This window comes from Thunnus albacares, chromosome 19 (genome assembly GCF_914725855.1).
Source record: "Thunnus albacares chromosome 19, fThuAlb1.1, whole genome shotgun sequence".
NCBI classification, from domain to species: Eukaryota; Metazoa; Chordata; class Actinopteri; order Scombriformes; family Scombridae; genus Thunnus; species Thunnus albacares.
Genome location: NC_058124.1, coordinates 23,181,397 through 23,205,112, shown reverse-complemented (window position 1 = coordinate 23,205,112; position 23,716 = coordinate 23,181,397). Strand labels below are relative to the sequence as shown.

The 23,716-nt window shown below is 39.3% G+C and overlaps 3 protein-coding genes across 3 annotated transcripts; 2 read left to right on the top strand and 1 right to left on the bottom strand.

Moving 5' to 3' along the window:
- Positions 1–205: 205 nt before the first annotated feature.
- LOC122970206 (ladderlectin-like) lies at positions 206–2,945 on the top strand. Its single transcript, XM_044336283.1, has 7 exons — positions 206–244; positions 383–458; positions 950–994; positions 1,279–1,448; positions 1,564–1,692; positions 1,880–1,991; positions 2,119–2,945. Exons 2-7 carry the CDS (start codon positions 407–409, stop codon positions 2,187–2,189), a joined length of 579 nt encoding a protein of 192 aa, XP_044192218.1. The 5' UTR covers positions 206–244; positions 383–406; the 3' UTR covers positions 2,190–2,945.
- A 1,259-nt stretch (positions 2,946–4,204) lies between these two features.
- zgc:91910 (Zinc finger protein 706-like) lies at positions 4,205–9,674 on the top strand. The gene is made up of 4 exons (XM_044336414.1): positions 4,205–4,306; positions 6,647–6,797; positions 7,739–7,857; positions 8,065–9,674. Exons 2-3 carry the CDS (start codon positions 6,663–6,665, stop codon positions 7,832–7,834), a joined length of 231 nt encoding a protein of 76 aa, XP_044192349.1. The 5' UTR covers positions 4,205–4,306; positions 6,647–6,662; the 3' UTR covers positions 7,835–7,857; positions 8,065–9,674.
- Positions 9,675–10,455: 781 nt separating this feature from the next.
- bmp8a (bone morphogenetic protein 8a) lies at positions 10,456–22,653 on the bottom strand. Its single transcript, XM_044336697.1, has 7 exons — positions 20,721–22,653; positions 14,611–14,803; positions 13,503–13,651; positions 13,175–13,354; positions 12,630–12,709; positions 11,664–11,774; positions 10,456–11,392 (listed from the first exon to the last, which is right to left on the bottom strand). The coding sequence occupies exons 1-7, from the start codon at positions 21,298–21,300 to the stop codon at positions 11,243–11,245; spliced, it is 1,443 nt and encodes a 480-aa protein (XP_044192632.1). The 5' UTR covers positions 21,301–22,653; the 3' UTR covers positions 10,456–11,242.
- Between the last annotated feature and the right edge of the window lie 1,063 nt (positions 22,654–23,716).

Genomic DNA, 23,716 nt, shown 5'->3' with positions numbered 1-23,716 from the left:
ACATACTTCTGAGAAAGATAAACCAGTGACAAACAAAGTTGTTTTTGTGAAGAGCGTCCTTGTGCGCTTGCCGAAACCCAGTTTTAGTGATTCGTGTCATCAATAAACAACCTGGACTGTCCTTTAAAGTTAATCAGTTATTTTAATTTCAAGAGTATTTCCTTGTTGTTTTCTTTATATAAATGCTCTTTATTCCACAGTTTTGCAGAACACTCAGTAGAGAGATTAAACTTTGCTGAAGCAGGTGAGATTAACAGGTTATATGCAGCTTTTCATTAGATGTTCTATTATGTCTTCATATTAAGTCTGTGAGGAACCTATTGTGAGTCATTTCTGTCATTAATGTATCTCTTCTGTTATTTTCTGATTATTAAATTTGCAGAAGTCCAACTCATCACTGTAAACAATGAGGATCGTTTTTCTTCTCCTTGCTGCCTTCGCTCTGAGAGTCACAACAGGTGAGACTCATCAATACACTGAACACCAAACTATTAATGTATTGTCACACTGTTTATGGTACAAAGACCAAAATTAAATAATTAGAGGTCATGTTTCACCCTTTCACTCTGGCTATCATCACAAAATACACTGATGGAACAAAACATGGAGTATTTTTCTATTAAACCTGGGAGACATTGATGTATCTTGTCACCTACTGGTCAATGTTTATGGGGCACAATGTTTTTAATGATAATGCTGATTGTGTTATTTGTGTTTTGTTGTATAGATGCTCTATATAATACATAAAATCATTTTTATTTTATCACATTGTCACATTGTGGTAATGTTGTGATCCAGGTAAGCAGAAAATGGATGTATGGTTCTCCATCTGTGAGACAAAAGATTAAAATGTGACTTTATCTTATGTTCTTCTGCAAAAGCATAACAGTAAACTACAATAAAAAAAAACGAGGTTGTTAACTACTAGTTTATTCTTATTCCTCCGCAGCGTCAATTGAGGCAAACTTTTCCGTACACCAGAACTCTACTTTAGGTAAGAGAGAATATCTAACAGCAGACGAAAGCCTCAGACTTCTTCTTGTCTTCTCTTTACTTGTTTTGACTCAGCTTTCAAATTTGAAATCATGAAAAACTGTGATGTTGTGTCTGTTTGTTTGTTTGTTTGATTGTACTAAATGCTGCTGAAGTGCCACTGAGCAAAGATGCATGAACTCTATTAATAATATGTCCAAAATGCATTGATATTTAAAATAATTATAGTAAAATGAAACAGGGAATTATTTTAGAATGAAGTTAATTAATTGGTTTGTTTTTCAGAGACCTGGATGGCAGAAAGAACTGCCATGCCGCTGCGTGTGACGGAGACAGGAAGCATGATATCGGGTGGCATTAAGCAAAGTAGGGACAGTTGTTTTCCTGGCTGGTACCCATATGGATCCAGATGCTTCAAGTTCTTCTCCTCACCAAAGACCTGGATTGATGCAGAGGTAGATGAACCTATATAGGGGTTGTTATGTACTTTACTTGAACCTAAATACTCACTTTAATGGGAGTGAAGCATTCACAAAGTCATAGAGCATTGACACATCTCCTCTTTTACAGAATTATTGTTTGTATTTTGGTGCCAACCTCGCGTCCATCCACAACCCAGGGGAATATGAATTCATCACGGAACTTGCATCAAAGAACTCTTTCCCCAGCTTCTGGATTGGTGGCTCAGATGCTGTTAAGGTAACGTGCAAAGATTAGTTCACAGAGATTTATCCAGTTTAGAGAACATCTGTCAACCACATCTGTATTTCAAAAAAGATTCCTGCAGAAAAATGTTTTAGTTTTTAATAGTTTCAATCTTTAAGATTTTTGACACATACAGTTTTACACCATAATGTACATTTATGTAATTCTTTTCTCTTAACAGTCCTTAAAGTGGTTATGGAGTGACGGATCCATCGTTTACTACAATAACTGGGCCAGCGGTGAGCCGAATGAGTCGAAAGGGCTGGAAAATTGCATTGAAATGCTCCCCCAAGGTACAGTATCTATATTGTCTTTTTTGAATAACTTGATCACAACTTGGCAGATTAACCACAAAAACGTAAAGCTATGTCTAAAATACAAATTGGAAAAATTGCATTTTCTCTCTTGTTTCCTTCTTAGGGTGGAATGATCGGAGTTGTGGAATCAGTTCTCCCTTCATCTGTGCAACAAGACCAGATAGACCAATTTAACCAACTGGAATCAAAGTGTGTTGGGTGTGTTGTTCTCTACAGGCAGCACAGGACTGCAAGTTTATAACCTTTGTAGATCATATGAAACCCAACCAGAACCAACCGTAACATTTCTGTAATCAGCTTTTCCTCTAATGTCAAGACAGTCTGCTTTATGACCATTAACAGGTTTTTTTGTCTTGTAGCAGTTATGTTCTGTCAACGTTTCCTTTGGTCTTAACGCAACATTTTGGATGTGATTGAAGAGAGGTGGGAGGAAGGTGCAGTGTAAGCAAACTTACACATATTAGTTTGAATATTACAGGGAAATCTGATGAAGACTAGACAATTTGTAGGAGTTTGTCATCTTCCAGCTGGACCGTTTGGCACCCGAACCTCTTTTTTTAAAGCCTTGGTGCTGCGGCTCACCACAATAATGCTCTGTGGTGTTTGCATAGAGACTTAGAGGCAGCGTATGCAGCAGGTGACTCACATGTTAAAAATCTCTGACTCAAGTGGGACTTAAAAATCAACCTGAAGGAGGGTTTTGTTTGGTTCTTTGGAATGACAAACATAGAGGAAGTGGTACATTTGTAAAATCAAATTAAATCAAAAGTAAAACACTTGTCTCTTCAGTTCTATTTGATGTTTGCATCTTTATGATATTTTGCTATAATCCTATTAACCTCAAGTTTGACATTGATTTTAATAAAATGTATGATGTATTTACTGTTTGTCAGAGAACTGGCAATGAAATTAATAAACTAAAAGTCACAGCTACACAATGGTTTATTTGTGTATGTGAAGTGTTTGCCTCAGTTTTGAAATTTGGTTGTGATTCCAGTTTCAGAATAAATAATTTATGTTTTATAACTTGCTAATCATAAGACACTATCTGAACATATACTGTAATATTGTGTCAAACAGCCAGCAAAGTTATTTCATCATTTATATTTCCTGTTATATTCATTGACTCGTCTAACTATCATTCTTGTGAATGCCCTGAAGCAGCTAATCAATCAGTTTTTATAACAAACCAGTAAAAACACTCCCAGATTTCCCAGCACAGGCTGTTATTGCTGGATCTTGAACGCTGTGTCCTTCGTGCTGTGGCGGCTGATAATGTGGATTCTCATTAACACAAATGTTTATAATCGTGATAATTGTGCCTCTGTTTCCTTGAGCGATTAACGTCAGCCTGTAAGATTGATTTGACCGCTGACTAAGTGACAGTCCAGCGATCAGAATGATTTATTTCAAGTTTCAAGTTTATTTATTTGTATAACACTTTTCAAACAATGGTTGGAACTCAAGATGCTGCACACATGAAAAAACACATTACAATTAGAGATTAAAGTTAGAGATTAAAAATTTGTGATTGAAATTAGGACATTAAAGTGCACTTGTACAATAATCATAAATAAATAATTGTTGAAGAGGGAGTTAGTTGGTTTTAACTTGACTTTTAAAAGTGCTAACTAGGTTGCTTCTTTATTCTTTGCTGGTAAAATTTTCCTTTTGGATTTCCTTTCTGGTAAAACTGCGAGAGGCCCAGTTATACTTCCCTAGTGTACCTGAGCCTGTATGAATTAATGTTAATTAATGTAATTTTGAACATTCCTGGTTTTGTGTGTGTTGTATGCCTGCTATAGGACTCTGGATAAGAAGTCCAGCTGTGCACCAGTCAAGTGTTCCAGTTCCAGTTTTTCATTTATTTATTCCCAAACTATAAAAAAAACATTCATAGATTCATGATTTTATATGGCTGCATTTAATACCATCTTTAAATGTGTTCTCTCTTCGCCAGCCATTAATAATAATAATAATAATCATAATACTCATGTACTTTTACTTTAATAGTATTTTTCATGCAGGACTTTTACTTGTAATGGAGTATTTTTACATTGCTGTATTGGTACTTTTACTTAAGTAAAGTATCTGAGTACTTCTTCCACCACTGCAATACTCCAGGTTTTCCCACGGGGATGATCCATGGATCCTCCAGACCAGCTGGGGTCGCTGTTCACGTCACTGTCAGCTGTTTAACTGGATGCGACGGTTAAAAACCTTCTCTGAAGTTTCCTCTGGCATTCAAAAAGAGAGCGACAAAAGAGCGAAGAGAGAGACAAACCTCGAAGGTAAATGCGCCTCAAAACGACAGGAGTTATTCTTATTTAACAGTTACAACATATTTAGGAGTTGTATAACAGTTTGTTGTATCGGAAACTGGCTTTTTATACTCTAACAACATTGTTTTGTGTAGTAATTTGGGGTCACATGTAATCTTGGCTAAACTGTTAGCAAGGCGGCGCCGGTTGACCAAAGGCCTGTTTGGTTTGGCCGGTGTTGAGTTTTCATTAAACTGGTCGTTTTAAGCAAATTCTGTCTAACAAGTACAAATCTGTGGCTATAGCTCAGCATGAGTAACCAATTAAGAAGCAACCGTTAATAATTATGTCTTTCTATCAGGTCCACCTAGCTAGCTAAAGCTAATGCAGTCTAATATAACAGCTTTGCTATAGATGCTAACTTACCTCAGAGGAGTGTAATGCTCAGTTTTTGTTTTAGAGAGGTGTTGATGCAACTTAATGGTTATTTTGGTGGCTGTAGTTTAGTTGTGCTGTTGTAGATGTCATTATACTGAGAGGTGGTTTTTGTCAGCCCTCACATGTACAACTGGGGATGACAAAATAACAGAAACACCTCTCTTTATAGTGGAATACAACAGCATGAGAGCTGAAACTGTTGATGTCAAAGTAGGTTATTTGATCAATTGATGATTAAAGGACTGGTTCACAATTTTTCATGTGTTTTTAAAACAGCAGTCAGGTGTCCATATGAGCAGTGAAAGAGGTTTTCCTCACTGTAATCTTTCCTCCTGTTCATACTGGCTATTATAAGAGCCCCCTCAAATGTGCTTTCAGTGTAAATGATGGGGGGTTAAATCCACAGTGTGTCCACACAGTCATTTGGTGCCAAAATTTATTTAAAAGTTTATCTGAAGCTTTTATGAGGCTTCAGCAGTCTGAGTTAGTCGTATCAAGTAGATATCTGCCATATTTACATATTTTCTTTTTAGCATCAAATTCCCTCTTTGTGTTTCCTCAGACAGTGTTTGAGCTGCGGTGGAAATTTTGCACTAAAAAGATAGTACTGTTGAAAGATATCCACTGAAGCTTCATATTAGCTTCAGATAAACTTTTAAATACATTTTTGCACAGATGACTATTTTTTTTTAAGACAGACTTGAAAAATTGTGAACCAGTCCTTTTAGTCTGCATCTATTTTGATTAATTGTTAGTCATTTTTAAGTTAAAATGTTATGCTTTTTAGTTGTGGATTGAAAAGCAGAAACAGGATCAACTCTTTGTTTCTATCTTACGTGATGGTAAACTGATTAGCTTGCTTTTGGACTGTGGTTCAGACAAAACAAGTGATAGGACGACTTCATCTTGGGTTTTAGGAAGTTGTGACTGTAAAACTTCATTATTTCCTGATGTATTATTGACAGTTTTGTTGCAGCCCTAAGCAGCACCACAAAGTACAGCCTCCCATGACCATCGAGTTGAATCAGCACCTCTCTAAAGCAATTTCAACAACAGCTGAAAATAATCCCTAATGACAGTTTTATTTATCACAGTGCTGTTAGCTGTCTAATAAAGTGGAAACTGAGTGTGTATTAATGGAATAAGCCTACTTCTTATGATATTAGACAAGATATCATCTGGTGTTTTGATTGTCTTTGCCAAGTGTTAATGGCTGTGTTACAGTTAAGTGATTCAAGCTGCTCTAGTGTAATTAACAGTGAGTGTGTGTGTACGGCACCCAAAAATCAACATTACATGGCCCTTAAGTATGTGGATATTTGATTGTTGAACATCTCTGTCCAAAACCATCAGCAATAATCTGATGATGTAACAGCTCCCACTCTCCTGGGAAAGCTTTACACCCAATTTTGTAACCTGACTGCAGGGGTTTTCTCACATTCAGCTACAAGACCTTTAGTGAGGTCCAACACTGATGTTGACTGGTTTGCTGTCAGAGATTAATTCATCCCAGATGTGTTGGATGGGGTTGAGGTCAGGGCTCCGTGCAGGCCAGTCAAGTTCTTCCTCACCAAACTGGAGAAATCTTTTCTTAATGAATCTCTCTGTGTACCTTTAGGGCCTTCCGTAAACTCATAGAAGCACGCTGTTGTCTAATATATCTTTGTATGTTGTACCATTAAGATGAGAAAAGAGGCTTAGCCCAAACCATGAAAAACAGCCAGACTATTTTGGCAATATAGTGTATCAATATCATTGTGTTGAGGCATTGGTTCTATATAATTCTCTCTAAAGTGTCATGTTAATATCGTCACACCTGCTCATCACATCCTAATGTTCCTGCAGCTGTTGATTTATCTCCTTGTGTGAGGAAACGATACCTGTGGTAGCAAAGGTGGATAATCTGTTTGTTATAATATATAATCCTTGCAGGTCGAAGCTGAGGGCCATGGCTCGTGGGCAGCAGAAGATTCAGTCCCAGCAAAAGAACGCCAAGAAGGCAGCAGAGAAGAAGAAATCTCATGGTGCTGACCAGAAGACTGCAGCTAAAGCCGCTCTGGTCCACACCTGTCCTGTCTGCCGGGTAAGTACGACCCAGCAGTGCAGCATTGAGGATGTTAATGGTTCAGCACACTTAAACAGAAGTGCTTGTTTGATTGTCCAACAGTGTCTGAAACCCACCCACACACGTCTAATGTTGCGTCTGACAGTTTCTGTAATGTTCTGAAACTGACAATCACTTCATGCATGGATTTTGCTAGTTGTGCTGAGGTGAGAGAGTAAGCAGAGTTTAACAACTACATCTGTCATGTTTCATGTATACAATAGGGCTGCAACTAACTTGGTTAATCTGTCGATTACTCTCTCAATCAATCGATTAGTTGTTCAGTCCATAAAATGTTGATCACTGCTTCCCAGAGCTCAAGATGACGTCTTCAAATGTTGACCAACAGTCCACAACTCAAAGATTTTCAGTTTTCTGTCATAGAAAGCTAAAGAAACCAGAAAATATTCACATTTGAGAAGCTGGAACCAGAGAATTTGGATAATTTTTTCTCTTAAAAAATGACTTAAAGCAATTAATCGATTATCAAAATAGTTGGCAACTAATCAATTAATGGACTAATCGTTGCAGCTCTACAATAGCAACACTATGAAGGCTGTAATGATTATCGCCTCTTGTCCCTCTTATGACGGCTGGCTTTTCACTCTGCTTTTGAGTATGGCTGTTCAGAACAACTTTAATGACTTTTGGACAACACACTACAGTTTAGTTAGTTTTAAACCTACCTGGACCTCTTCATCCACCTGAATACTGACTGGAATTTAGACAATCAGTTTGAGATCTGCTAAGATTGGACACATTTTTAGTCACTGGTTACATGTTTTAACACGGCTGATGTTTGAAATGATGTTGGAAGCAATGTTTGTTTCAAACACCAGTTTATACTTCAAGTAGAATGTTATTTGTTACCTTAAGATACAAACACTTAACACCTTTTTATTCTCATTTTTCATGTTCAGACACAGATGCCTGACCCAAAGACATTTAAGCAGCACTTTGAGAGCAAACATCCCAAGTCCCCCATGCCTCCTGAGCTGGCAGACGTTCAGGCATAAAGGGCAGCTGACTGGACCAACTGGTAAGACCAACTGTACTCTCTCAAAGTTTCTGAATTCTGCTTCCTTGTAGATTTGGTGTCACTAAAATAATATCAACAACAACTGCTTATAAACCAGACAAGATGGACTACAGTTTTTAGTTAAATTAGTCACTCAATTAGTCACTGTTATCATTTTCAAACTGTAACCGTAATACTAAAAAAACAACAAACAACTGTTGATTACAGATACACAATGACCACGGATTAAACGTTGAATCGCGGCGCCGGAAGGATGTTGATGACGAACACTGGGACCTGTCAGTATTCACGGACAACGGGTCGGGATGGAGGGCGGGAGGGTCTGGATGTGTGTATATGCTGTGTACGTACGTGTGTTTGTGTAAGAGAAAACAATAACGACGGGGCAGAGGTACACCAGCACCCCATTTTTTATATTTATTGTGTACAACTACCTTGCTATTCCAGAGGGAGGGATCACAGAAAGCAGAACCAGCAAGATTGCCTGCTAACACTGAATAAAATTATCTCGTGACCAATGACAAGGAGTCAATAAGTCTGAAAAAGCTACCGTATCAAGTTGAACAGTGTGTCATCACGGAGGAATCAATGGCACATTCAAAAACCCCCCACTAAAGATTTCAACAACCACAATGCAAATGGCACTGCTGTTAAAACTTTGTAACTCCAATCACTTTAATTTCCTTTCACTTGAGTAGAGAGTACTTAACACAACGCTGCCACAGCCACTCTTACCTGAGTGGTGGATAAGCAGCGGTCAGCTCTGCCGTCACATGGAAAAAGTAACCTATGGCCTCTTTAAAAATGACTAAAATCCCATTTTATAGAACTCCTCCTCTGTGCTGCTGCTCTCTTGGTGTCCACACTCAGTTACACCTTACAACAGTACCTCACGTTAGATCACACAGCAAGTCTTGTATGTTGTTTTTCATTTTTAATGTCCTTCTTGGGCAAGCTTCCCGAAATTATCTTGGCAATAACATCAACATTGTCCCACTTTATTTGAAGGTGCAATATGTAAGAATTTTAATTTAAAACATTTAAAAATAATCTAAAATTATCAACAGAATGTGAAGAAATAATAAAATGAGACTTCACCCGACTTTCTAGGTCGCCTTTAACAGCCTGTGGATTGATTTCTATGTGAAGGACTCGGGATGGTTTTGCCAAAAAGATGTGACGTTTATGTGCGCTCCCGTGTGCCTTGCCTCTCTCCCGTCCCCCAACAGCGCAACAGGGTACAACACTAGCTAACGTTAGCTTAGAAGTAGAGTCCGCTAACGTCCAACCCCCGAGCTGGCTTTCCTCTTATTGGACAGGTCAGCTAATATTACTGCAAAGCATGTGAAACATATTGTGGTTTTAGCTGGCTAATGTTAGCGTTAGCTTACTTGCACTGACGGAGTGCGAGCATGTGCGTGAGTGCTAGCAACAGGATGCGGACTGCAGTTCACCTAACGGCCACCGGTGTCATTAATGAGAAGGAATTTCTTACATATTGCACCTTTTAAACCAGGACAAGATTTGTTTGAAACCTCCCAGCACTAACTTTATTTTATTAAACTCCTTTAACAAACATATACAGCTTTGTGCTCATTGAACCTTTCAGCTGTAGTTCGAATGTTTGAAGGAAGCGTAAGTGGCCCCGAAGACTGAGAATTACAGAGTTTAGATCAGTAACTGCTAAAATGATTCATCCCTGTTCTCTTTGGTTCTTCATATACTCACTAGCAGGCAAAAAAACCTTACTAATTTGCTTTCACTGTACTTTTTGTTTTTTACCCTTTTCAATAAATTGAACAATGTATTTAATGTGACCGGTCTTCTCTGCTGACTTTGTGTACATGACGAGATGAAATATGTGATGTCCACATGGGCTTGGTGACGGCGTACCGTGCAGGTGTGGTATTGGTTGATGTCGTCAGTGTTATGTGGGATTGAAGCAGCCTTTGCAAACTGACACGCAGCATCATCATCATCATCATCAGACAGTTAAAATACCTTTCTTCATCTTCAGTACTCAAGAATCTTGTGTTTGTCAGTAAGCTGCATCGCCATGTTCACCATCCTGACCATCAGTGATGCTTTATTTTAGATTGATTGCAAGTAAATTATTGTCATTACTGATTAATCTGCCAATTATTTTCTTGATTAATCATTTCGTCTATAAAATGTCAGAAAAAAATGACCATCACAATTTTCTAGGGCCATCAAATAATCTGTTCAGATCATAAAAATGTTCATTTTACTATCACATAAGACAAAGAAAAGCAGGAAATCCTCACAATTAAGAAGTCATAATTTGAGAATGTTTGGAACAAGCTGAAACCTTGAATTGTTTATTAAAATATTAGTTTTAGCTCTTCTTTACTTTGAAAGAAAAAATTTTTCTTGTTTCACTTGTAAATTGTGCCCACAAACACCAGAATAACACTGAAAATAATTCAACATTCATTCAGTTTTAAACTAGTGAGATATGATTTATTTAGCTGGAGAGAAAAAAAAACGACTGACTGAAACTTGTAAAAAATAGATTTGTATCATTTACACTGACTTACTAGTTTCTTTAAATCCTTCCCATATTATGACTGTAAGTCATGAGAGTGTGAATATTTTTTATTAATTCAATAACATTTGACATTGTCTTTACACATAGACTTTTGTGTTGCAATAATAGTAGTGCTCTAAGTTCATTACTTACAAAACAGGCATCACTAATGGCATGTTCTGCCATCCAATATCATTTGCCATTTAAAGGTTTAAACCTGTCTATGAAGACTCAGTCTGGAATTATTATTAAAATCTTAAGAAGTCCATGTGGTTTTTCCACTATTAGACAGGTGTGAAAAGACCCCAACTTTCCTAATTTGAGGAACATTTTAAGTGAAATATAATTTGTGCTCTTGAAAAGTTGGAAAATAAGTACTATACATAAAAAAAAAAGTGGGGAAAACTTGTTCTTATAACTTATACTGTTAGCATATATGAAGCTGATGGATGTTTTAACATAGGAGAATATTTTACATATTTGTTGTTGTGCAGAAAAACCTTCAGCCATTGAGTGTGTAAGCAATGTGAACATGTATCATTGGGAACACCAACAAATATCCATGACCCAGAAAATGCTGTAATTTGGGGGGGAAAGTGTCAAATCCTCTGGGTCAAAGTGCTGATATGGATTCTGCCAACTTGGACTATTTGAATTTGGAAAATTAATTAAATACAATTAAGTTGCTGATTCTAAATCGGCAAATTAAATTTCCTTTTATCAACCAGCATGTTCGCTGGTGTTAACATTTTCTGCAGAGTCCAAGTCTAGAAAAAAAAAAATCATTCATGTGAATTCTTTGGTCTCGTATCAGCGTCCAGGGTTCTGAGAGGACCCTCATAGACACCCGCAGGTCTTCACCACCATGTTACGATGCTTTTTGAGGATGACGTTGTTGTTGTCGTCGTAGAAGAGGACGGAGATGGGGCTGAGCTTGGTGGGGGCGCAACACGCCTTAGGAACTTCATCTGGCTTCAGGAGGTGGACCTTAACAGCACAACAGAAAGACACATATGGTTAATATTTGCATTTTAGATTCTTAACTAAACTAAACTGAGCACAGCAGTAGACTAAGCTTAGATTTCTACATGTTCAGCATTTCAAGTAGCAACAGGTACTAAATATCAGAACTGAGAACATGCATCAAATATTACCGTCCCTGAAATTATGGTAGCCCACATAAAAAAAACAGGTGTACTTGTATGAAGCTTCTATCTAACTTGATTGTGTCAGATGTGTGTGTCACCACAGTACTGACCACTTGTTGGATGAGCGCGTGGTTGGTGGCGTTCATGCAGGAACCCAGAGGATAGAAACACTCTCCATCACAGTAGTACGCTGAATATCCTGCTGGGGCCAAAACCCAGTCCTGAGCAGGAGAGAAGAGATACAGTTTATGATCAAAGGGCAACACGTGGGGAAATCGTTATAAATGCTGATCTGATCTCACAACGTCATAATCACATATAGAATCAATATTACAGCTACCACCAATAACATGTGGTCCACAATGCTGTATTATCACTGGTTTCTTTTTAACCTTGGAGTGAACTTTCTTATCAACAAAGACATTTTGAGAACATCGATACCACTCTTTCGTTTTTATGGTAAACATAAGGCAGCCGGTTAGCTTAGCTTAGCATAAATACTGGAAATAGATGGAAACAGTTAGCCTGGCTCTGTTGTTTGTTGTCCAGCTGGTTACCAGCTGCACCTAGCCAAGATATTGTCTTGTATACAACGCCCCCGTGAAACCACAATTTGTTATTTTTACAGTATAAACAAATGAGATATAACATTAATAATTAGAGGTGGTGTTAGTGGGATTTTATTACATTCAGATTGAGCCAGGCCAACTGTTTCCTCTGTTTCAACTGGCTGTTACATGAGAGTGGTAAAATTCACAAGAAGTTTATTTCCCAAAATGTAAATCTGTTCCTTAAAATTTGTTCCCGTCTGCCTAAAGAGCTTCTTAATAATTAGAGCACAGATTTAACAAGCTGTGTCTGAAATCACTCCCTATGTATTATATAGTGCACTGTATTTACCCTCTGCCATTATGTCTGAGGTCAGTGTGTACATTTATCTACTATATAATGCCACAGCAGCACTTTCTGATCCAAACAGCTGATCTGCGGCGTAATGCAGCGCGTGGCGTGCGTAGGAATACGTAAGTTCTACGGTTGAGAAAATGTAGGACAGTACAGTTAAATTCAGAGCTGACCTTCCATCCCAGGTCACTGAAGCTGACGTAGAGTTCATGTTTTTTACACGGCTGACCTCCGCTGTTAGCAGGACTCCGATCTGAACAGAGGAGAAAAAACATTGATTGAGATCAAAGTGACTGATGAATAAGCTGATGTTTTCTATGGATTATATATCTAAATATTAATTTACTAAACGAGTGATGGAAGTGAGAATGATTTGCAGGACAAATTCTATATTGTAAGGATTAAAGGAGGATTACTGGATTAAAAATTAATTGTGAATATCCACATATTAAAATTCCAGTGTAATTTCTTAATTTCAGTCATTTCTTCATACTGTAGATTTTAAAATATGACTCAATGATCCCCACCAAGGAACTTCTCTTGAGGACATTTAACAAACAGAAGTATTTTCATGACAAATGATTTCCACATCTGGAATCTTAAAAATTTACCAGATAATTTAATCTTAAAGTCTAAAACCCTAACATGTGAGTGTGTTGAAGTAACATTAAAGAATTAAGCTTGTAATCCCACTGAGTGTGGGCGCCTGGAACTTAACTATGGATGCTGGGGACTGGGAGGTCATATTTGAGTTTCTTCTTGCGGGGGTGTGGCTTGACAGCGCGCGGCGGCCGACACGGGATCTGGCTCTCCCTGAAGAAGGTCACCATGAAGGGCTGTTTGGAGCGAGGACCCCTGCGACCCACCAACCCGATCCAGCCTGCAGACAGGGAGCGGTCTGCAAGAGAAAAACCAAAATGTCATGTGTTAACTTTATACCATTAAATAAAATAAACCATTTCAGACCAACCCAGTAAGTACATTAAACCATTTAAACAAGGATTATGATGGTTCTGTGGTGTTGTGTAGCCCAGCGCTGCACTCACCCTCCTCAGTCTCCACGTAGAGACGTATGCCCATGTTGCTGCGAGGATGCAGGAGCCAGTGGTTGGAGGCCGAGGTGACGTCGAAGGCCAGCCAGCCCTCCTGTCCTGCGGGCACAGACTGCATGTCCAGCAGCACCAGCTCTGGCTCTCTGTGAGGGAAAAGACACACATAATACTTATATAATAATTACATTGCTGATGCAAATAATACATAATAAAATACTTTTTACTTTTATCCAGAAAAGGACCAGAACATCAAAGTCATGAATGCACAAAAGATTTAAACTGGAATGTGTTTTTTCAGATTTGGCCAACCAATAAAACTATAACACAGTAATAGTTTGACATTTTGGGAAAAGTGCTAATGTGTTTTCTTGCCAAGAGTTAAATGAGAGGATTGATGCTACTGTCATATGTCAAATATGAAGCTGGAGGCAGGAGACTGTTGGTGTAGCTTAGCATAAAAATAAGAAGCAGGGTGAAACAGCCAGCCTGATTCTGTCTTAAGATAAAATCCATCTACCAGCATCTCTAAAGCTCACTGATTAACATGTTATATCCTGTTTGTTTAGTCTTGTTTTTATCTGTAGAAAACCTGGAATGTAAAAATGACTAGTTGTGTTTTTACGGGGGCTCGTGTGCCAACTATTTCTTGGCTGGGAGCAGTGACTTCCTTAATTACAGTAGAGAACTTACAGTTGCTGGTAAATGGATTGTTGTTGCCTTTAGACAGAGGCAGGATGTTTCCGGGCTAAGCTAACAGTTTCTTTTACTCCAGCTTTATATTTAACTAAGACTTTAAAGTCTCCGTATGGAAGAAAAAATGGGAAAATGAGAGTTTTGCTAGTCCAACATTTCTGTAGGTTTTTTTTGTGAGTTACAGTTTCTGATCTCTAGAATTTGTAGTCAAAGGGCAGGATTAGTTAAAAGTGGCATCATGAAATGAGAATCAAGAGTGCTACAGCAGAAAACTAGTGGGAAACAAATGTAATCATAAGTTCATCCATCAGGCAAAGTTCAGGCACAGACAACAACAAAAAAAATAGTGTCAGAGGAAACAAAACTACAAATAAGAAAACATTTTTGATGTGAAAAAAAAAAAGATAACCTGTGCCTGTTGTCTCGTTGGATCTCGTAGACGGAGATGTGCAGCGTGCGATTGGCCCTCTGGCCCATCGTCAGGGTCTTATAGATACGAAACTCTGCTGCTGTCACCGTCTCACCCTGAGGGAGGGGAGTCAGGTCGAAACGAAACTCCTTCCAGTATGGACGAGGCTGCAGGAGGTCACGCTCTTGCTCCACTGCAGTAAGGGAAACAGAGAGACATGTTTCTATGTGTTAGAAAAGCATTTTAGGTATACACACACAACTTCAAGTTCTATTAGAAAACTATGATAAAGACATGATTAGGTTCAGTTAAAGGGAAGGACTCTCAAATCCACATGAATGTTTTTTTTCATCTGTGAGAGCCCAATGATTGAAGTTTTTTTAAACTTGAGAATATGTACTGATATTTTGTTTTGGTGTAAACTAGAAGACTAAACATCTCATGAAATGCATGAGACTGACACTCTGAATCTCACCTTTACAGTGAAATAATTTATTTACATGATGCTCTCACCAGAACAAATAAGAAATAACAAAAGCAAGAAACTGCAAAGAGTTCAGATGAACGATACTCACCGTCAACATTATGTAGAAAATATATTCGTATGAAGTTTAGAAATGACAGCCAGAGTATAAAGATCTATTTTACAGGTCTTGAAGAATCTTAAAAAGGCCTTAAAGGTTTTAAAAAGTCTTTAATTTAATTCACAAAAGTCGTGAATATTTACTTTTGCCTGGCGGAGCCAAGAACGTTGTTTCTGATTGCTGGCTGTCAGGTGATGTTATACATCTATAAACTACAAGTTTATAAACTTCAATGAATTTAAATAAATGCATAATTTTTAATTAGTTTTCAGACAATTCTCTGGCTGTATGTGGCATTAAATTAATTAATTATATTAAATTATATACTGCTGGGAAAGTTCAGAAAGAATATGATATAAAAAAAAAATCTTGGCCACATCATCCCTACTGGTTTGCCGTCATACTTTCATATTTACAAAAAGGGTATTAAAAAGTCTTAAATCTAACTTGGTGAACCTGCAGAAACCCTGATAATAAATTTAAAATCATGAATAAAAAAGTAAAAGATCAGCTGTGGAGTTTCGTTGGAAAGTCTCGAGAAGCGTGTGAGAGGAATCACTTGGGAAGAGTTTTAGTTTGAAGCAGATGTAAAAGAAGAAAATGTTTTTTGATCCAACAGTGAAAATAGAGCAAGAAAAAAATGAGGAAGTGGAACGGACGTAGGAAGGTGTGGAGGCGATGAGACCGCTGGGAGATGATGAGTGATGGGAGAAGCATTCAGTTCTTTGCTTAGAACTGCAATAACTGATTTTTTTTTATACCACTTGGGGGCAGCAGAAACAAGGTGTGAACACAACATCATCATTCATTTTGAGTCATGTGTTTGTCCAGTGAATTTTAGTCCAATATTCAGTCTCTTTTAGCTCTCACTACCAGCGATGCCTCTCACATTATGGAGTCTTTAAATGGATTGTAGCTGCTTTAAGTAAATGAAGCAGCAACAATATATAAATACTTAATTACAAGTCGTTCCTTCACAATTTTACTGGAGTAAAAGTAAGACACTACTGGAAAATGTACTTAAAGTATAGTCTTATTGTTGTAGTTGAAGGAAATCTTCAAAAGATCCCCTCCAGACATTTAAAGTATATAAAAGTACTCTACCAAGAGTTATGATATGAGTTTTCCACAATTAAGTTGAATTACTAGTTAAAAAGTTCCTAAAATTAGACTCCTTTTCCCTCATTAAAATAAATATCCTTAATCTATGAATATGCAAATATCTTTCATTTTAAAAGTTTAACTATTACTAGTATACTATATACTTAATCATATTTATAGGAACACGTCTTAAACTCAGATTTAAAGAGAAACTTTCAGCAGATGAAAGTGAAAACAGCCTTCTAGTGTCAAACTGCACGTTCGTCATTCTGCACAGTGAAGCTCAAACATCCAGCTGAAGTCGCAGTACGACACGTTTTTGAGCGGAAGGGAACTTTAACATCGTACTTTAGAAGCTCGTCTCGTGTTGCGTGTAAAATCTGCTTCAGCAAAGCAACGATAATAACACAGTGAAAAGCACAATAGTGGCATGAAATGGAAATAATCAAGTCACGTACGAGTACTTGAATAAATGTACTAGTGAAATATATATCAATCATAAACTCAGCACAGTTTTAAAATAGTAGCTACAATGTTTGTATATTCTCACAGAAGATGAAACAAATGACTTAATGTCCCGAAACCCGCAGAGTGGAAAACAAGATCTACTACTGGTAGAGTGATGACTTTCTCATAGCAAATATAAAAAAAAATATATTTTTTTCTGCCTAAAATGTGTCAGTTGTAAGATTTATTCACTCCGAAAGATTTATGAGGCGTTAATGCTCTTATTCACCGACATCCTGCGTCACACTCACGCTCCACTGAACAGGATGAAGGTGAAGTGCCTTGCTAAAGGGCACCAGGACAGCAACTGTTGACAAAGTGGAGAACATGTCATGTTCCAGCTCCCCCACTGCCAAATGTTCTCAGCTTCATTATAACTGAAGCAAAAACAAAAAATAATATACAAACTGACAGAAAACAGGACCGAAAACACGTTTGGTGTGGACGCACTGTTAAAGATCAACATTTAAATGAAGCAGGAGAACACACACAACCTCCTACAATACATCCAGACATGAAATACCAGCACAATATGTGTGTGTGTGTGTGTGTGTGTGTGTGTGTGTGTGTGTCCTTGTGAAACCCCACAGGGAGGTGAAACAGCTCTGGTCACTGGGGTTTAGTGCACGCCAAACACACACACACACACACATAGAGAAAATGCATGGTAAATAGAGATACTGAGGACAGGACACCCCTGATGGGTTGGGCACGCTCATATCAGCACACACACATACACAATGCAGTAATTAGAGACACTTAGTGCCCTGAACCGCAGCAGCTGCTCAGCGCACACACCACTAATTGCAGCCCTGCCTGGTATTTTTAGAGTCGCTCCCTCCACAGCAGTATTTTCATCTCGCTTCGGACCGTTGGCTTTTTTCCTCAGTGTGTGTGTCAGTGTGGCCTTTAATTCTAACCAGCTGTGTCTTCCCATTACATATGCGTAGGAACACACACCCATGCCTGTTTGATTTCAACTTACATGAACTACACACACACTGATTTAATTAGACGTCGAAATAGAAACTAAATATACCGTGTTGTTCATCAGGTGATGCTCTCAAACGCAGAGAGTCAACAAATATGTTGAAAGTATGCATGCAAGTCATATGCAAATACACAGTTAGCCACTAGTTATTACTTTCTTCTTGACTTATTATATCTTCCAGCTTCGTGTGAAGTGGTATTTTTTTTTACGTGACATGTGCTTCGAGTAGACCTGATGAGGTTTAAAGTATTTCACCGCAAAATAAGAGATTTGCCTTCGGAGAGGCAGAACTGCTGCTTGCACCGTGGGTCAATATTAAAGACGTGAGTCACTTTTTGAGTCACCTTTGTTTACAAAATAGAGGTGGTATGGATGATAAACTGCTTTGTTTTTGCAGCGTTGACTGAAAAATTTCAGGGTTGCACTTTCTTCTCCTAAACAGAGCAAAACTGGCGAAAAGGAAACCTGTCATTATTTCACGGGTTTATAAAAGACCCTGAGCAGAGAGAGAGAGAGAGCGAGCGAGAGAGAGAGAGAGAGAGAGAGAGAGAGAGAGAGGGGGGACTGCGTTTCCCACGGTAAACTAGGCGCAGATCACCATCCACCATTCCTGAGGAGCTGGAGGAAGGAAGCTATTGAGAGGAGGATGTTTAATTCTTATGCTGTGACAGATAGGCATCAGTCAGGCTACTATGTGCTTCTGATGGGAGCACAAAAAAAAAACTCACAAGGGGTCTCGGAGGTAGCTTCAAACGGTGTTTTTTTTACATAATTTGCGCTGCAACAAACAAGTATTTTCATTATCAAATAATTTTCTTGATCAATAGATAAATTTCTTGGCCTGAAAATGCTCATCACAAGCTCCCAAAGCTTCAGGAGATTTCCTCAAACGGCTTGTTTTGTCAGATGAACCCAAAGATATTCGGTTTATTATCATGTATAATGAAGAAAAGTGGAAAATTGTCTAATTACAGAAGCTGGGACTGAAGATTTTTGGCATTTTTTCGCTTTAAAAAACGATTCTAGGGATTAATTGATAAACAGAATCGCCAACTAATTTGCTGTCAATTCACTTATCATCTCTTTTCAATCAATTCACTAATTATCGAATAATAATTTAAGCTCTATTTATGATATATTACTGATTCTCTGCTTGGACGTATTATCAGTTATATCCAGTTATTTATAGAAAAGAAAATAATCCACTAAATATGGACAATTTCATCACATAAAGAATCACTTACGTCCTATTGACAAGCATTAATAATAATTTTTATGCACAAAATGCAGCTCAAAGTGTCGTTTATGTTGTAATTATGTTCCAGAGTAAACTTGTTTCTCTGCATCAGATCCAGTAAACAACCAGAAAACTTGACACAGTGAAACACAGATGAGAAGATCTAATCTGTGCTGTGAGGGTCTATTAATCAGATTTTGTGTCTCATACTACGTCAAAGGTTTTTTTTTTTATCATCAATCCCGGCCCTTTATCAAACGCAGCAGCACAGATGTTCTGAGAGCTGAAACTCTTTCAGGACGCTCAGCCCAGTTTGTCTGTGGCAGCAGTGGACCGAGACTGCTGGATTTAGGAATGCTGGGTTTGAAATGGAAACCTACAAATATAGTTCAGCCATGCTGACGTTGGTTTTAATCCTCTCCGAGGGGTAAATGTTTGTGGAAATTTGCGCAGCAGAGAAACTGAAAGGGTAGCATCAACATGGCACTTGTCACTGTCAGTGTCATCAGGTTCAGTCGCAGTATAATTTCATCCCCTCCGAGTTTATTTTTTCAAACCGCAGAGTAAAAAAACTGCTCTGTCATTCAAAACTTATGACAAAATGTTCTCTATTTAAAGTTAAATGGATAGTTTGACATTTTGGGAAATACACTAATAAGGCTTTCTTGCCTGCTCTCATATCTGTCTGTTAAATGTAAATTAAGCAGCAGCTCGATATCTCAGCATAAAGACTAGAAACAGGAGCCTGACTTTGTCAAAAGTTAATAAAATCAGTCTACCAGCACCTCTAGAGCTCACAAGATAAAAACATGTTACATCTTGTTTGTTTAATCTGTTGAGAGGTCTATGTGTAGGACTATTTTTTGACCGGGTGCAGTGATTTTGAGTCCTGCCATCACTTTGAGCCAATTTTGTTTTCCTAGGATGGTGAAGTCATGACCCGCCCTACTCTGCCACTGATTGGCTTACCTTGATATTCTTACCCTAACCCTAACCAATCTCACTCATCATGCCTAAACTTAACCAACTCAACCAAGGAAGGCAATGAGTACTAGCCAATCAGAGACAAGAGTAGGGCGGGTCATGACTTTGCCATTCTAGGAAAAAAAAAATATTGCTAACCCTCAGGCTGCAAGGCTTGCTGCTGTTTATTTCCCCGCTGTGTTTACCATAAATCACCTTCTAGTTTACAGTGTGTTGGCTTTTCTCTGGTTTTTCCACTGATGCATTCCTCCTCCCGATGCTCTTTCTTTAACTAACGATTATTTAGATTATCCAGATGATTAATCTGATGATTATTTTCACAATTAACCGATTAATTGTTTTGTCTATAAAATGTCAAAAAATGGTTTCTTAGAGTCAAAGGTGACGTTTTTAGATGTCTTGTTTTGACCAACATGCCAAAACCCAAAGATATACAGTTTACAATCACAGCTGAAATAGAAAAGCACTAAAATGTCACTTTGAGAAGCTGAAACTGGCACATTTTGGGCATTTTTGCTTCGAAAAAATTACTAAACGACTAAACGATCATCAAAACAGTTGACAATTAATTTTCTGTCCATGAACTATTTGATTAATCAACTAATCGTTACAGCTGATTACCTGCTGTTTCTCATCCAGACACCGGAAACGTTCGGTTACGTACCAGGGATCAACCTTAATGGTTTTCCTGAGCAGGTGTACTCACCCAGGTTGACGAAGCTCATCACCGTGTCGGCCTCGCTGACCACCGTCCCCAGCGGCGGTGTGTGCGTGCTGAGAGTTGGCAGGGCTGCGTGGTTGACCTGAGCCAACCTCTCGGCCCCTCCGAGCTTCACTATGCCTTGTCCGTTCCCAATAATTTCATTCCCTTCATCCTCCCCGTCAGCCGACATGGCGTGGTACAGGTCCAGCATGAACAGCGGTGCTGAGGAGGGAGGTCGGAGCGGCGGGTGGGGTCTGGGTCGCCCCGGCAGACCCAAGATGGACAAGATCTCCTTCTGCATCTCCTTCTTCTCGCGGCCACTGAGCTTGCGGAAGCTGGAGTGGACCACGGCCTCGGCCTGCTGGCACCACAGGGAGAGGGAGAGCAGGAGCAGCAGGGACAAGAGGAGCAGAGTCCTGGGGTGGAGGAGAGACCGGTGGGGTCCGGAGGTGGATCTGCTTTGCCGCTGGAGGAGGCTGCTGCTGCTGCTGCTGCTGCTGCTCGTGTGCTGCTGTTGCGTCTTCCTGCAGAGGCAGGAGAGGCTGTGGGAGACATTTGAAGCCATGGTTGTGGTTTCCCTCATGTGCTGGTTAACTTCTTCTCTTTTGGGCAAATAAAACGTTTTACTCACAATTAATTAGCTGCACAAGTTTCTTCAGGTTATCTTCCCTCCAGTGTTTTTCAGACCCCCACAGTGTCTGTGGTGACTCCGTGAAACTGTCACCACAGCACACAAATACAGCGTTGATATATGCTCGATTTGTTTAGAGGAGAGCTGGCCCTGGAGGAGACGTGTTTACCGCCTTAAACTGCCTGTTTATCTCTCCCTCCCCCCTTTGCCTTCCTCTCTCCCTATTCTACCTTCTCTAATCATGAAGAAGAAGAAGAAAAAAAAACCTCCTCACCCTCTGATCCACCTCGCCCTCACCTCTCAGTCGTGCAGCAGAAGGAACAGAGATAATGAGAGTGAGGGCATAATTACAATGCCCCTACGGAAGATTGGTCCTCACTTTGAAGTCGTAAACTCGGGAGGATGGAAAGCAATTTCAGTGATGAGCAGGTGCCGCAGAGATTGGGAGTGAAATTTGAGAGCTGTGTCATCAAGTTTTTCGCTGCCAGTCTTCTTTGACCTCACAAAGGAAAAAAAAAAACAGAAGTTCACACCTGCAGTGAGTCAATCCTCAAGGAGATACCTCATGAGAATCGTCTGCTGTGGAGCAATCACTGCTGGAAGCCTTTATCCTGTCATCCTTGAGTAGTTATTCATCCATTCAAGACCGTTCCCCACCCACACATCTCTGGGGTCTTTCCTAATCCAATTTATAAAAACGATAACTCCAGGAAATTGTTTCCTGATTGTAGTCCTCGGGAATGACGAGACGTTTTCTTCTACAGTCCTCGACTCTGTGGCAGCTCTTGTACACACACACACACACACACACACACGCTCACTGCCTGTGTGTTAGCTGTGCAGTGGTGTGAGTGTGTCCCGTGTATGAAGCTTGGAGTGTGCAACAGTTGTTCATAACCAGGAGGGAGTTTCCCTCCCAGCCTCCGCCTCTCCTCTTCTTTCAAGTCTTTAAACTTCTCTCCCCTGCTTACATCTCATCACCCCTCCCAGTGGTCTCTTTGGGAGACCTCATCTCTCTCTCTCTCTCCCTCTTACCTCCACCCATCTATCTTTTCATCCTCTCATGACTGCTTCCTTTCATAGCTCAATGCTGAGTCTCAGGTGGTTTGGCGGGAAGGACATCAAGTGGCCGCATGCCCTGTGTAAATGCGAAATTTCTCTACTCATAAGTAGTCTCAAAGCCAAAAGTGGAGAAATTTCACTACAAATGTCACGTTGTACGGAGCCCCAAAACTGTCAAAAAGGACGTCAGATGAGAAATATAACTGAACACATCAAAGCTTTTTCCTTTTACCTCCAGTCAGTTGGTTTGTTTTTCATTTACTACCAATTAGTTTATAAAATAAATAATTTTAAAAAAAACCTTTTCACTCACTTATTTAATTTTTTTAACTCTTTCTTGTGATTTTGGGTCTATTTTTGGCACAATTGACACTGAGAGGATCGTGTGGCTAGCTAGCTTACTTGAAACCTAGTACTAGCTTTTTCAGCTAGCTATCTAGCTGAAGCCAACTTTATTAATAAAACTACAGATTTGCCACTTTAAACCTGCAGTGCGGATCTTTTGTCTCCCTCTTCTGGCAGTGAGAGTAATAACGTGAGCGGGTCCCCTTCCTGGCGACGTGATGCGGTCGGGGCGCACTGAGGACAGTCCACCCTGGTTGACAGTCGCAAACCAATAATTGCTGGTTGACGTAAAATGCATCACTACCGGTTTGCCACAGCGGGAAAGTCGCCACAGACACCAGATTTAAAAACTCCCGATACTGCGAAATACAGAGAGATTTACGGCGATGATGGACTTAATCAGCATTGTGTGAATCCGTCTGACAAGGGCTTAGATGTAATGGACGTTCATTTCTATGTTAAAGTCCCACACTCCAGATTTAACATCACGTAGCTGTGGTATGGAGCTGAAACAAAATGCAAAACACCAAATTGTAACTCCAAATTAAGTCCGCCTCAAGCTAATATTAAACACTTCTGGCAAACTTTGAACACTTCTACTCTGAAGTGGCAGATTTTGTGTTATGAAGTGTAACACCATTTCCCGTTGAGCCATTCATTACTTCCCCGAGCCTGCCCTGAAGCAGGCCTAATGCAAACACACTCGGCGCATGTGTGTGTGTGTGTGTTTAAACCAAAGGGATAGAGGGAAGAAATGACTCAAATATAGTAGTGAAGTTCAGCCCTGTGCCAGCCCGTGTTTGTGTACTCTTTTCTTCAAAGCGGCCTGGTACTTGTGGTCACTTTGAAAGGCATGAATAACACTGACCAAACCAAAATGACCGCGGTTCATTTTGTCCTGGCCGAAAGGGCGAGTCCCAAATGCCAGGAATTAACGCTCTACCCATTTTGTTTTTTTTTT